The 14,634-nt window shown below is 57.5% G+C and overlaps 1 protein-coding gene across 3 annotated transcripts; it reads left to right on the top strand.

Moving 5' to 3' along the window:
- The first annotated feature begins 480 nt into the window (after positions 1–480).
- ARHGEF4 (Rho guanine nucleotide exchange factor 4) lies at positions 481–14,424 on the top strand. 3 transcript variants are annotated; one of them, XM_055316391.1, is made up of 11 exons: positions 584–598; positions 1,007–1,068; positions 4,617–4,796; positions 5,675–5,851; positions 6,551–6,730; positions 8,531–8,763; positions 9,066–9,195; positions 10,839–10,970; positions 11,715–11,958; positions 12,593–12,670; positions 13,234–14,424. In XM_055316391.1, exons 3-11 carry the CDS (start codon positions 4,671–4,673, stop codon positions 13,383–13,385), a joined length of 1,452 nt encoding a protein of 483 aa, XP_055172366.1. In that variant the 5' UTR covers positions 584–598; positions 1,007–1,068; positions 4,617–4,670; the 3' UTR covers positions 13,386–14,424. The 3 variants fall into 3 exon arrangements, with proteins under 3 accessions (XP_055172365.1, XP_055172366.1, XP_055172364.1); XM_055316390.1 differs by lacking the exon at positions 1,007–1,068 and having other exon boundaries at positions 481–598; XM_055316389.1 differs by lacking the exon at positions 584–598 and having other exon boundaries at positions 821–1,068.
- The last annotated feature ends 210 nt before the right edge of the window (positions 14,425–14,634 follow it).

Genomic DNA, 14,634 nt, shown 5'->3' with positions numbered 1-14,634 from the left:
GACCCCCGCCCCCGCCCCGAGCATCACCGCGGCCCCCTGCGCGCGGCGGCCTGGGCAGAACCGCCGGGTGCGCGTCGAGGTCCCCCCAACCGCCCACCACCCAGAGGCGCCCAGAGGCGCCCAGGGCCGCGCGGACTCCCGGGCCTCCCTCCTCCCTCCTCCCCGGCTACTCCTCCCCGGCTACCCCGCCCACGCGGCGGGCTCGGTTGCCAGGGCTGCGGGGGCTGGCGACGCCGCGCGCACGTTGCGGCCGAGCCGAGAAGCCCCGGGCCGGGCGAGCGCAGCGGCTCCGCCCCCCCCCCCCCCCCCCCCCCCCCCCGGTCCCGGCCGCCCGGCTCCCGCCCTGTCGCCGCGGGATCTCCGGGCCGCGCGGAGCCGGGAGGCCGGGCGCCATGGCCAGGGTCCCGCAGTCCCGGCGACGCCCCGCGGCCCCCGGGAGCGCCCTGCGCGCCTTGCTGCGCTGCAACCTGCCCCCCGGCGCCCAGCGCGCGGTGGTCTTCGCCGTGCTGGCGCTCCTGGTCCTCATCAACGTCGTGCTGACCTTCCTGCTGGCCTTCCGCTGACCGCCGGCCGGGGCGCCGCGGGGAACCGCGCAGTGGTGAGTGGCGCGGGCGCTGCGCTCCTCGGCCGCCGCGCATCATCCCCTCCGGCCTCCTCGGCCTCGGCCTCCCAGGGGCCGCTCCCCTGAGGCCCGCACCAGACCCACCCTGGGACGCCTCCCCCACCGGCCCCGGGGACTGAGGCCAGGCCTGCGGGGGACTCAGGGCATGGTGACACGGGTGCCGCAGGCCTTTCCACCTGCCCTTGGTGCCATGTGCGGTGTGTGTAGGGCTAAATGGTGCATCTCCGTGCACCTGAGGCAGCAGAGGCTGTTGTGGCCACGGCTGTGCGCTTGTCTGGAAACTGTACATGTGACTGTGTGGGAGAGGGACGGGGTGGAAAATGTCTGGGAAGATGAGTCGGCTCCTCTTTACATGTCATCTGCAGCTGCTTTCCCCATTTTCAGTCTTAGGTGTCTCCATCAGCCTGCCCCCACTACAGGCAGAGCCCCTTCTGCACCCCTCCAAGGTAGGCATGCTGGATATCCCATCCCCTCCTGTACAGGGACCCAAAGGAGCTGAGCCTCATTCCTTCCCAGACTGTCTGACTGGAATCCTCCACCAGCATGCGTGAGAGAGAGGAGGAGGTGGGGCAGGGTGGGCAAGGTGGTGGGTAGTCATCAGGGGGACCTTGAGGCCAAGCCTGGCTTCCTGAACCTGTCACATTCTCTAGGGTACAGCAGTGGATCCTGCCCCCTGCCTCCTGCCCCCCACCCCAGAGCAGTTCCTTGCCTGCCTGCACCTAAACATCCCCTGTCTCACAGCCAGCTTGTGCTTTCTGCTGCCCGGCCAAAAAAGAGCATGCAAATCCTGCCCCTCAGCCTGCTGGACTTGAATCTGGGCTTCCATGCAGCTGCACATCAGACAAGGAGCATCAGAGTTTCTGCCCAGAAACTCGTCCAGTGAGGGCCCTGGTGGCCTCTGGCCTGTCCTGGAGGTAGAATGCATCTCTGACCTCTTGGAGCTATATTTTGTCTTGGTGACATCACAGAAATGATTCATGTCACTGCTCTAACTTGACGGAGTGCTCCCATTTGTGGAGCTATCAAGGAGCTGTGTGGCCCAGGGAGAGCACATTGTCACTGTTCATCAGTCGGAACCAAAGCACAGGGAGTTACTCACAGCTGTGTCTCTGTCACGTACCTCCTGTGCACAGCAAGGTACTGGAACAAGGAAGTGACAAAGGTGACTGCCCCCACCACCAATAAGGGCTTCTGGATGGATGACTGGACAAGGCAGATGTGAGGGCTTGTCCATAAAGGTGCCCAGAACTTCGGTCTCTCTAGGGAGCCCTACCTCTTTGTCTCATACCTAGAGTCCTTCCTCTGCAGCTGTATAGGAAACCACCTGAGCAGGATCTGTACCTCTCTGCAAGGGCTGGCAGAGAAAGCAGCAGGAGGAGGCACTGGGCCACACAAGAGGGCTCATCTGAGAGAACCTGGGGTTAGGAGGAGACACCTGACCTGGTTAATATTAGTAGGGCCCAAGCTGGGATGGGAAATGGTGGGAAGCTGGGCTGCATGGGCTATGTCTGCATTACATCCTCCCTGCCTGAGCTCTGGCAGTGAGGGGCAGCCTCCATGATGTCCTGGACACCTGCCTGTGCAGCTGGTGTGAACTTAGGACGGACAGCGTTCGCCTGCAGTATGGCAGACTGTTCTTGAGAGATCAAAGTGTAGCGTGCCATTAGTGAGTGTATAAATGTGTGTTGGCAGGTGCATGTGTGTGTGCAGGATGAGGGGGTCTCAGAATACCTACCTCTCAAGGATCAAAGCTACCCAAGTAGCCTATAGTCACACATTCCCTCCGTTGTGATGACACACTTGCCTGAGGTCACACACACCCTCTGTCCTTATGCTCACACTCACACATGGTCACACATACCTTCTGTTATGATGCACCTGCTTACCTGGGATCACTGTCCCTGAAAGAGGACATTCATCTGCATCCCATATTCTCACAGGCCCACCCACACCACCCTCGAGTACTCTGTTTCTTCCTTGTCTTCAGGCAAGATCCTTGGAGGCTAGTGGTGGTGGCCTGCTTGTGTGGAGAGTGCCAGCTATGGGCTGCCTAGTCTAGTGCCTGCTCCCTAGGTACAGCAGGCACTGTCATGTGGCCTCGCTGAGTCCTCTTGTCTCATCTTGTTCATATTGCAGCCAGGAGGTCTTGATCCGGGGGGCTGGGCCTTCCTGCAGGAGAGGCCATGCCTGTAGTAGATCTTTTTAGCAGGGGTGAGTGCCATGGTCCCTTGAAGAGGCATGCAGTCCCCCAGAAATAACCCAGTGCTTGGTGCCCAGGGTCCCTGGGTGGGCATCAGGAATCTGCAGCTCCTGAATGGCTGTCGCATGTGAGAGTACACGTACAATAGGCTATGGATCATTCTGAGGAGTGGTTTCATCAGGGTTTAGAGCAGGTTTAATCCCCAGAAAACATGAACTGGAGGTTTCTGAATGTGCTTACTCAGGCCCTACCCTGAAGGAAGGCCTGAGTGGGTTGTGGTACCCGAGTAGCCTACCCCACCCCTCACCCTGCCCATTTGGGGACTCGGGGAGACCTCCTAGCTACTAGAACTCTCAGCTGGAGACCCAGACAGTCCTGCTACAGCCCTGCTCTGGTCCCATTTTGGTCTGAGGAATAGCAGCACACACGCTGCCCTGGGAACACCCAGAGAAGGCTCCACTGGACCTGAAGCCAAGGGAGGATTCACTCATGAGTAGGGACAGGGGCAAGCAGCTCAGAGAAGGAAATAGTGTACAGGGTCTGACTGGTGATGCTCTGAGGCCTTGACTGCCAAAGAGCCACCCTGTGGCTGTGAAGGCCAGAGCCAACACTTGGTCCTAGCAGAGAACGGCAGGGATCTCACCTCTAGTATAGCCCCCAACCTGCGCCCTCCTCTTGTCATAAGCCCCAGAGCCATTCATTATTCATGGAGCAGAAACTGAGCCCACATGATAGGAAGGCAGGCATCAGCCTAACAAGAAATGGAGCTCTAAGAACAAGGCTGCTTGGGGCATGGGGGAGGGAGGGAGTCCCATGTCCCTGCCCCTCGGGGCAGGGGACCATCCCTCCTGATGGGAGGTCCATTACTGTGTGGGAGGAAGGAAACACACCAAATTATTTCATCAGAAAGAAATTAATATAAAGAATTGTGAGCCAGGTATAAAGTGCTTGACTCCATAACCAAGTCACAAGAACAAGCCTGAGGTATCTGTTACAGAGGCAGCAGCTGCAAGATGTACCTACCTCACCTAGGGCTGGGGAGTAAAGGAAAGGAGTTGGAATAATTAAAGCTGAGGATCCTGTGGGGCTTGGGACCTCGGACAGAAGGATGGGTACTGCTCAGCTAGATGGAGCTGGTGGGGGCAGCGGGGAGGGCCATGAGACTGGTTCCGCAAGTGTTCAAAACCACTGCGAACCAGATCCAGCGACTGTGAAGGCTGCGCGCCCCTGTGCCTGGAGGAGTAGCACTGTTCTTGCCCGATGAACTCACAGGTGTGCGAGTCCACAAGAAGCCAGCGGGAGGGAGTAAGCCCCTTCTCCCTCCAGCCTTGTGGTCCCCTCCAGTGCCACATTAGGAGAACCTAATGGGGCAGTGGCACAGAAGAAATGCAGCTTGCTGAGCTCAGTCACAGCATCACAGAGCAGAGATGGCAAATGAAACTGAGAGCAACGATTTAATCACTGGCCCGGGAGGTTGGGAGGAAGGTGTGCCCTGTGCAGGGGAGTAACGTGCTTGCCTCTCAGATTCTGCGGCTCACCAGGGTTCTAGTGGTCAAGTTCACTTCAGCCTTCATCGTGAGCCCTGCCGTGTAGCCATGCCCAGGGCATAGTCCTGTCCCCTGAAGGGTGACTGGCTCAGAGGGAACCTCCGTTCACTCCTCTGTAAACATGAGTCAGGCTCCCCTCTGCAGGGCTTCCAAGGGTCAGAGGGCAGGCGGCAGGAGCACCCTGTCCCACGAGTAGGTCGATGGCAGCTTTAGTCACTGATCTGCCTGTCTGTGGCTCTCTCCACAGCTCATCAGTGATGGCAGTGTGGTCTGTGCTGAAGCGCTCTGGGACCATGTCACCATGGATGACCAGGAACTGGGCTTCAAAGCTGGGGATGTCATCGAAGTAATGGATGCCACCAACAGAGAGTGGTGGTGGGGTCGTGTTGCGGACGGCGAGGGCTGGTTTCCAGCCAGCTTTGTGAGGGTATGGCACCCGCCTGTGCTTCTCCTATGCCCACTGGCTCTGCTCAGAACTGCGAACTTGGAACTACTCTGGGGTCGTCCCCCTCCCTGTCTCCACCCTCAGGGCGGTGCTTGGACTGCAAGGCTGTGGGTTGGGGATAGGGTGGGAGGCGTCCAGAAGGCCAGCCACAGAGCTGAGCCATCACCAACTCCTGCCTGCCCCCATGCCTCCCTCCAGGGTGCCCTCGGTGTCCAGAAAGGAACGAGTCAGAAATGAGGGTGTGTGGATTCCTCCCCAGGGAATCTGCGTGTTAGCGCTCCGCCACCACGCACAGCTGAATACCAGGCACTCAGGAAACACTGTGCAGGAAGTTTGGAGGGTCGGCTCCATGTTAATTTTCACGATGCCCTGGGAGCTGGGAACGGCCACTTACACCCAAGAAAATCGAAGCATGCGCTCGTTAAGGCGTTAGCACAGGAGATCCCAGAGAGGGGGCCCAGAGCCTACGTCTGGCAGCCGTTGGTCTCCAAGGAAGAACTCACGGCGCCATCTCAAAAAGCAGGCAGAGGGCAGAGGGCAGAGGGGGGAGACACAGGGTGCGTTGCTTCTCTTGCCCCAGACCCTGGGGATGAACCTCTAGCCTGTCCTGCCCACGGGTCCGGGGTGCCAGAAGGGCTCCACCCCGCATCCCTCCGTCACAGCCTCTAGAGGCCTGGCCTGGTGCCAGCGGGCATCGGTTCCCAAAGTCCCTGAGGGAGTAAGAATCTGCTCCACTCCCGGCACTGAGCCCAGGACCGGCAGGGCAGGGGGAGGCGGGACGGAGGGAGGGGGGGTCAGGGGGTGCTGCTGGGCGTGCCCGCCTCAGTTTCCCGCTGACCCCACGCGCCGCTGCCTTGCAGCTGAGGGTGAACCAGGACGAGCCCGCGGACGACGCGGCTGTGCGCGCCGGGGACGGCGGGGCCGAGGACACAGGGGCCGAGGCGCAGAGCAGCAGGGACCAGATGCGGACCAACGTCATCAACGAGATCCTCAGCACCGAGCGGGACTACATCAAGCACCTGCGGGACATTTGCGAGGTGAGGGGCGGGGCGGGAGGCAGGGGCCGGGGAGACACCCGACGGGCCGCGGCGGGGGGCGACGGGGCGCGGAGGCCTGGGGGGTGGGATGGGGCTTGGAGAGGCCTGGGGGGTGACGGGGCGCGGAGAGGCCTGGGGGTGGGATGGGGCGCGGAGAGGCCTGGGGGGTGGGATGGGGCGCGGAGAGGCCTGGGGGTGATGGGGCGCGGAGAGGCCTGGGGGGTGATGGGGTGATGGGGCACGGAGAGGCCTGGGAGTGATGGGGCGTGGAGAGGCCTGGGGGGTGACGGGGCGCGGAGAGGCCTGGGGGGTGATGGAGTGATGGGGCACGGAGAGGCCTGGGGGTGATGGGGTGATGGGGCTTGGAGAGGCCTGGGGGGTGACGGGGCGCGGAGAGGCCTGGGGGGTGGGATGGGGCGCGGAGAGGCCTGGGGGGTGACGGGGCGCGGAGAGGCCTGGGGGTGATGGGGTGATGGGGCTTGGAGAGGCCTGGGGGGTGACGGGGCACGGAGAGGCCTGGGGGGTGACGGGGCGCGGAGAGGCCTGGGGGGTGACGGGGCGCGGAGAGGCCTGGGGGGGTGATGGGGGCGCGGAGAGGCCTGGGGGGTGACGGGGCGCGGAGAGGCCTGGGGGGTGATGGGGCGCGGAGAGATCTGGGGGTGACGGGGCGCGGAGAGACACCTGGCGGGCCGCCCGCAGGGCTACATCAGGCAGTGCCGCAAGCGCGCCGACATGTTCAGCGAGGAGCAGCTGCGCACCATCTTCGGGAACATCGAGGACATCTACCGCTGCCAGAAGGCCTTCGTGAGAGCCCTGGAGCAGAGGTTCAACCGGGAGCGGCCACACCTGAGCGAGCTGGGCGCCTGCTTCCTGGAGCACGTGAGCAGGCCCGCCCGGACCCTGCTCCCGACTAGGCGAGCCCCTGCCCTGTGTGCTCGGGAGGGAGCCCTGCCCCAAAGGCCTCACCCCCCAGCCAGCACTGGCCCCGGGCTAGACCGGCCCCTGCTCGCCCTGACTCCGCTCCTGAGATCCACTCGCCCTAGCCCCCAGCCCGGCTTCAGCCCCCCGCTCCCGACTAGACGGGCCCCCTGCCCCATCCGTTTCTGCTGGGGGGTCCCCACTCCCCTACACACACACACACACACACACACACCCTGGCCCCAGCACGCGTTAGCCTCCCTCTGCTCTTTTCTCCCATGCCTGCCTCCTCTCAGAAGTCGACCCTGCAGGCTAAAGCCCTAGCAACTGGCTGCTCTTTTCCAGAAGCTTCCAGGCCCCACATCCTATTGTCCAACTGCCCTCATCCTCCCACTGTTCTAGCGGTGTCTCTGCTTGTTTGGGAGAGAAGCTCCTTGGAGCAAGGGTGTCTGGGCATCTGCCTGGAAATATGTGCTTGGGCTAGAGTAAGGAAAAGACAGAGCTGGGCTGTGCTGGGCCACCTGTTGAGCATCCTCAGAGCTGTTCATAACAGGTTCTGGGCTTTCTCACACAGTGGGAAAACTGGAATTTGTGAAATATTCAGGGCTTACTTCCGATCTAAATGCCAGTGGGCATTTAGCCAAGGTTCATTGGACTGGTCTGGGCACATGGACTCCTTCTGGCTTTGCCTGGTAACGAAGGCACATGTTACTGCCTCCCTCCTGTGGCAGTCAAATGGGGGGTGGAGCAGAGGATGCCACAGCCAGCCCATCAAGGACAGTGTGGGTTCCTTCCTGCTGTTGGAAAGGCCCTGGCATCTCACTCCAGTGGCAGGAGGAGAACTGGACAGGGAGACCTTAGACTCCCTGAGCAGGAGCCAACGGAGGATAAGAGCACCTGAATGAGTGTGAGATTTGCACCAAATTATTCAGCAGACAGAACTGTGGTGGAGGGAGGGGCAGGCACTTTATCCATATTACCTAGTGTGACTGTCACAGCAACCCACCAGTGAGCCACACTGCTGTCACCATCGTTCCCCACCTAAGTCCATGAAGTCCTAGTCACTAAAGGGAATACCTGGCCTTCCTCTGGCTCCAGGTAGATGGAATTTTAAAAAAGGGGGTGGGGGGAGGCACTGTGAGTCTCATGCAGGATACACAATGTAGACACACCTGTCATGTTGTGTTGAATAAAGTAGCAGAGCAGCCATTCAGGTATGAAATCAGAGCTTTGTGAAGGAAGCCAGACGCTAGGCTGAGGATGAAAACACTACAGGGGACATAGCCATAGACCCTGGCATCCATTTAATCTCTTTCTCTTCTCTCTCTCTCCCTGTCTCTTCTCTTCTCTCTCCCTACCCGCCCCGCCCCCCCCCGTCTCCTCTCTCCTCCTCTCTCTCCCCTTCTCCTCTCTTTTTTCTCTCCCTTCTCTTTCTCTGGTTTTTGGCTTTGATAATGCTTCTTTATTAGCATCATTGATTTCATCAAAAAACCAGACATATAGTCAAAATATCTGAAGGCCCAGCTGAGAAAGCTAGGTGGTGGCAGGGCACACACAAGCCCGAGTTTCCAGAACACTCACATCCCTGTGCCTAATTCCATATAGTGTGTGCCCAGTGAAGTAGGTAGGCAGAGCCAGGGCCCTCTCAGCCCAGCTCCTGAAGGAAATGCAGAGGCTCCTGCTTCCTCCCAACACTGTGGCTGGGTCTTGGGTGGCCCAAAAGAGCAGGAGGTCACCATCCTAACCTCTGTGTGCCCCCAGCAAGCGGATTTCCAGATCTACTCTGAGTACTGCAACAACCACCCCAACGCCTGTGTGGAGCTGTCCCGGCTCACCAAGCTCAGCAAGTACGTGTACTTCTTTGAGGCCTGCCGGCTGCTGCAAAAGATGATAGACATCTCACTGGACGGCTTCTTGCTAACACCAGTGCAGAAGATCTGCAAGTACCCTCTGCAGCTGGCCGAGCTACTCAAGTACACGCCCCCCCAGCACAGGTAGGAGGCCGCTGGGGTGGGGGACCCGCCTGAGGCTCTTCATACCCTAGGTCAGCCAGTGTGTTGAGTGCAGGTAATGTGGGGGTACTGCTACGGCACTGCCCGTGGCACACAGTAAAACAGCCCCCACTGTCATGGGCTGTTGTAATGAGGGAAGAGGACAGAGGTGGAGTATTTAGTTCTGCTGTGTCCAGACAGGTGTGCATGGACAGAGCCCCAGAGGGAAGCAGCTCCGGGCGGGGCGGGAGGGGGGCCTCTCTGCTCTCTGTAGTGCAGCCTTCTCCCATCTTGCTCCGCCCCAGGGATTTCAAGGATGTGGAAGCAGCCTTACATGCCATGAAGAATGTGGCCCAGCTCATTAATGAACGGAAACGGAGGCTTGAAAACATCGACAAGATTGCTCAGTGGCAGAGCTCCATAGAGGACTGGGAGGTGAAGGCCCCATACCTCAGAAAATACCATGGGGCATGGCCCCTGGCTCTGCCCCTAAAAACAATCTAGGAAGGAGCCGAAGCAGGAAGCCATGCTCTTGGGAGCTGGCAAATAGGAACTAGTGGCAGGAAAGCTGGTCCTCAGCCCCATCCAACCCACCTGAGCACTGAGCTACAGGCCTGATGGCCCCTTTCAGGGTCAAGAGAGGAGCAAATGTGTGAAATAGTTGTTGCTCCTAGTAGGGCCAGCCAGCCCAGCGGGACAGGCCAGACCCCAAGTTTTAGTTAGCTCCTGGGACTCCCCACAGAAGGGTTCAGACCTGCCATAGTATGACCAAAAGCATGGGTCAGAGCCTCCTGGTTCCATTCTGGCTTGCACATACCCCTTATATCTGCCAGTCTGGTCTTCTAAAGCACCCAGTGTGCTTGACCTAATGGGAACATTCCTGTCCTCCAAAGGTCTTCCTATCCTGTTCTCTCACCTCCACTCACCAGCCATAAAATGTGATGAAAATACTGGTTCCTGGACCCCACCCTAGAAATAGGGAATTAGAATCTCTGGTGGTAGGGCAGAGCACTATGGTCTCTGTCTTGTTCCGGGTTTTTAATTTTCCTGTTGACTGGTTCTGAGCCCCAGCCCTGGCTAAAGACCACTACAGATTCACTTAGCTCAAACTCAGTGGCTGTGAAGAACTCCTGGATGTGGTTTGTATTCCCCAGGAGGACCCGGAAGGGGGAAGGGCTTAACCTGAAAGTTTGAAGTCTGATGATGGGGCTTCAGGTATTAACTACAGTTAGCTGGGAAAACTTCCTTAGCCCCTAAAAGACAAGGCTCATGGGTGACTTCTAGCCAGGTCTAGTTATTCTCGAGAACAGCACTTTCATCATATCTGATGAAAATATCATGGGAGCCACGTAGGTAATTGTATATGTTCTATTAGCCATCTCAAAACAGAAAGAAAGCAGGTGAAATTAATTTTAATGTTTTAAAATTTCTTAATGTTTTTTTTTTTTCTTTTTTTTTTTTTTTACTTTTTTAAATTTATTTATGATAGTCACACAGAGAGAGAGGGAGAGGCAGAAACACAGGCAGAGGGAGAAGCAGGCTCCATGCACCGGGAGCCCGATGTGGGATTCGATCCCAGGTCTCCAGGATCGCGCCCTGGGCCAAAGGCAGGCGCCAAACCGCTGCGCCACCCAGGGATCCCAAATTTCTTAATGTTTTAATTCAATATATCCAAAGTATCATTTCAGAGTGTACTCAACAAAAAATCGTTAGTGAAATATTTCATATTCTTTATATAGTCTTCAAAATTGGTGTTCTTTTACTAATATGATAATCTCAGCAGGGATTAGCCACATTTCAAGTACACATGCCACTGGCTGTCACAGGGCCCCATTTTGCTGAGATAGCAACTTATAGGTCAAATGACCTTCTCATCACCCCCAGTAACCCCACCACTTCCTTGGGCTTCAAGAGCAACCCCTCCCTCGGTGGTCTGCTGCTTGCTACTTGCCAGTGGAGGCCACATGCAGGCCAGACCAGTGGGGAGCCTACCCAACTCTTGAGGGAGGCAGGACCCAGTGGAGGGGGCTTCCAGCGTTGAGTACATTCAGCTCACAGCTCTCCTTGGGGTCTCCCAGGGGGAAGATCTCCTGGTCAGGAGCTCAGAACTTATCTACTCGGGGGAGCTGACTCGTGTTACACAGCCACAAGCCAAGAGCCAGCAGAGGATGTTTTTTCTCTTTGACCACCAGCTCATCTACTGCAAGAAGGTACCAGAGTTGCTATGCCCTGCTGGGATGAGCCATTTAGAGCAGGATGGAAGGGGTGAAGCTGAGGGCTGGGAGTTAACTGCCAGAGAAAAGGAGCCACACAGTGGTGGTTCCTTTCCCACCTTTAGTAGAGCAGGCTCTTCCCTGGTCAGGTCTGTAGGGGCGAGATGAGGGTGACTGCAGAGGGAGCCAAGTAGCCCATGGACCATGGGATGGCCCTTATAATCTGGCCAGGGCCCAGTGCTTTGAGAATACCCTCCTTCCTGATCTAGCCCCTACTTGCTTCTAAAGCCACCTCTCCTCTCCCTGCAAAACTCAGCTCCCCTTGAGCCCTGGAGTTCTCTGCTTCTGCTGCTTCTTTACTATTAGCTTCTACTTCTCTCAACACATGCCCCAAGGGGCCCTGTGCATGTAACCTGCCTGGCACTGGCCCTGGGCCCAGCCTGGTAAGCCTGGTACCCTTCTTTATCATGAACATGGGCCCTCCCCATGAGACTGTGAATACCCCAAAGACCCTCCAGGCCAGTCAGTAAATGTTCATCAAAGGAACGAGGCTCCTCCATTATAGGTTCAGCAGAGTTGTGGGCCAAATCACACTCACTCTGCCCTCATGAGCTCACCATCTGCTGGGAAAGTGGGTGCCGCCACTGGCCCCCATTGCAGGTGCGAGGTGAGGAGTGGTTCAGAGGCCTGGGAGGGACCCTACAAGCAGGATAGGTCAGGAGCTCACGGAGTCTCTGGCAGGACCTTCTCCGCCGGGATGTGCTGTACTATAAGGGCCGAGTGGACATGGATGGCCTGGAGGTGGTGGATCTGGAAGATGGGAAAGACAGAGACCTCCACGTGAGTGTCAAGAATGCTTTCCGGCTGCTCTGCGGCCCCACAGGAGAGAGTCACCTGCTGTGTGCCAGGAAGCCTGAGCAGAAACAGCGCTGGCTCAAGGCCTTCGCCAGGGAGAGGGAACAAGTGCAGCTGGACCAGGAGACAGGTGCGAGACCCTACTCAGCCTTGCTCCACTGTGAGCGCCCACCCGGCCCTCCTGACTCCTGAATGTGAGGTCAGGAGAGCCTTGAAACAGCGTGTCCCACAGCCCAAGAGCCTCAGGGTTTAGCAAGGTTCCAGGACATCTCTTTGTTTCAGCCCTGGGGCATGGGCCCCCTGGTCTGTTAGGCTTTGCTTCCAGAACACATATATACACATATGCATGCACACTCCATAAAGTGGGGGCCCTCTGCTCAGCTGCAGAGACCTAGCAAAGCCCTTTTCTAGCACAAACCATTCAAGTAGGATTTGGGAACTGGCTTTGAGAAGCCTCCTCCACTCCAACATAAGCAAGGCACCTCCCACTGCATTTCTCTCTCCTTGATGGGTCCCTGGGCATCATGTTCAGAGTGACCAGATTGGCTGCTCTTGGTCTGGGAAAGGAGTCTCTACCATAGTGGAAAGGACAGACACTAGATGCTTGATACCCCAGGCCCTATGGGAGGTGCAGAGTACCCAGAGGATCACACAGATACCAGGAGGCACTGGCCAAGAGGAACATTAGATGGAGGAGGGAGGACGTAGAAAGGCAGCCAAGTCCTCAGAGTAAGCGGAGGCCTTTTTGTGGCTCTTCCTCTCAGGCTTCTCCATCACCGAGCTGCAGAGAAAACAAGCCATGCTGAATGCCAGCAAGCAGCAGGCCACTGGGAAGCCCAAAGGTAAGTGGATGGTACCCTATCTCTTCTAACAGCAGCCTAGCCCTAGCCATGATCAAACTCTTCTCTGACCCCCAGAGCAAAGCCAGCTAGCACCTGGGGCCCATCTACTGCCCACTGCCCACTAGATATTTATTCCCGGACTGGTGAGGCCACCAGTGACAAAGCTTTAGTCTGAGCAGTTGATTTTGCTCTCGATTCCTGTGGGTCTCCCAAAGCAGTACCATTAGTGACATCACAGCTCCCCATGCAGGACTATTTCTGACACGCCTCCATACAACCCCCTGCCAAGGAGCTCATAGCCCCATTTCTTCAGAGATGTGAAATGCCTGGTCTGGGGCCTATGCTACGGAGTAGCTCCAGGACCCACACTGTCCCTGGTCCCTTGTCCATCTGCTCTGCAGGCCAGAGGGTGGCCCAGGCCACTGGAGGTGGTTGCCCTTATAGGAAGTTCCCTCCTGTGGGACAGACCTTATCCCACTCCCCTACCAAGCAAAAGGCTGCTGCTCTGCCCTGTGCCACCCGGCTCCCTAGGCACCTACGTACAATCCCTTTCTTCTGCCTAGCCCTCAGCCGGCCCTACTACCTGACACGCCAGAAGCACCCGGCACTACCCACCAGCCTGCCCCAGCAACAGGTCTTAGTACTGGCAGAACCCAAGCGGAAGCCTTCCACCTTCTGGCACAGCATCAGCCGGCTGGCACCCTTCCGCAAGTGAGCCAGCTTCCCATCTGGCAGCACTCTTGGGACCTGGCCCGGCAGTGGGCCTCCAGCCTTTTCCCCTGAGGCCCAGCGCATGTGGCCTCCTCTGCCTCATGCACACTGGAAGCTACAGACTGAGTGAGAGAGCTGCTTGGCCCCCCATTTGTGGGTTCTTCCCTACTACTGGTGCACAGAAGACACCAGCTAGAGGGGCAGGGGCCCACAGCAGTGAGCCTCCCACTGCCCCGTGGACTTCTATGGGGCCTCCTGGGAGCCACAGTGCAGAGCCCCTGGCCAGGGCAATGTATGTGAGAAGACTGGCCGCTCTGAACCCTCTTCTCTGGACATTTAATCATCCCTCCTCCTCTTTTCTCTGGGCAGGAAACCATCTGCCTTTAGCCTCTGCAAAGTTGGGCTCTGTACACCTCTGCCCTCCAAATGCCCCTCAGGCTCCCAGTCCCCAGCTGCTGGTGCCAGGCAACTTGCATCGCTGGAGGGTGGGAAGTAGAATTCTGTGCACAAAAATGTCCAGCCCAGAGCCTACTCATTTCTGCCTCCCAGCCCCTCTAGACACCCCTGGCTGCTGGACACCCTCCTCACTTGTGATGTGTTTGTTTATAGTGGAGAGAAAACAAAACCATAGTCACTGCATACATCTGTCAGGGTTCGTGACCAGTCCACATATAGCTGTGGGTTGACTCCAGAACCTGGTCCCATTTTTTTTTGGTTTGGATTGTGTGGTTTTTCTAACAATGGGGAAAAGAATTGTTATTAGTGACACAGAAAGATTGCCTTACCCTAAGTGAGTGTGAGAAGCCATAAGGACTGAATTCTGTGGCCCAGCACCCAGGACTGACCCACCAACCCAGAGGCCGGTGGGCATGTGAGTTAAAGAGAAGCCCACATCCCATTGAGAAGGGTTACCCATAGTACAAACAGAACCTGAGCTGTCTCTTGCCCACGGGGATTCAGCAGCATGTACAGTCAACTCTTGCACTATACCTTCTCCAAGCCAGAAACCACATTTAATTTCATAAAAAACTTATGAAAAATAACCTGGCTGCCAGCCCTTGTTTTTCCATATTTGTCTGTATTTTCTCCTTTGCATTCCCTGTCCTTCCTGTACCTCTTACCTATCTCTGCCCTGGGCATTTCCTTCAACAGAAAGGATGATACAGCATCACTCACTGCTGTGGGAGCTCATTTATTTGTAGACCATGCCCTCAGAGCTTTGGTGGAAAGAAGCAGAGGTGATGGGAGTAGTA

The sequence above is a fragment of the Nyctereutes procyonoides genome, unplaced genomic scaffold (assembly GCF_905146905.1).
Source record: "Nyctereutes procyonoides isolate TBG_1078 unplaced genomic scaffold, NYPRO_anot_genome, whole genome shotgun sequence".
In the NCBI taxonomy this organism is placed as follows: domain Eukaryota; kingdom Metazoa; phylum Chordata; class Mammalia; order Carnivora; family Canidae; genus Nyctereutes; species Nyctereutes procyonoides.
This window is presented reverse-complemented; position numbering and strand designations above follow the sequence as displayed.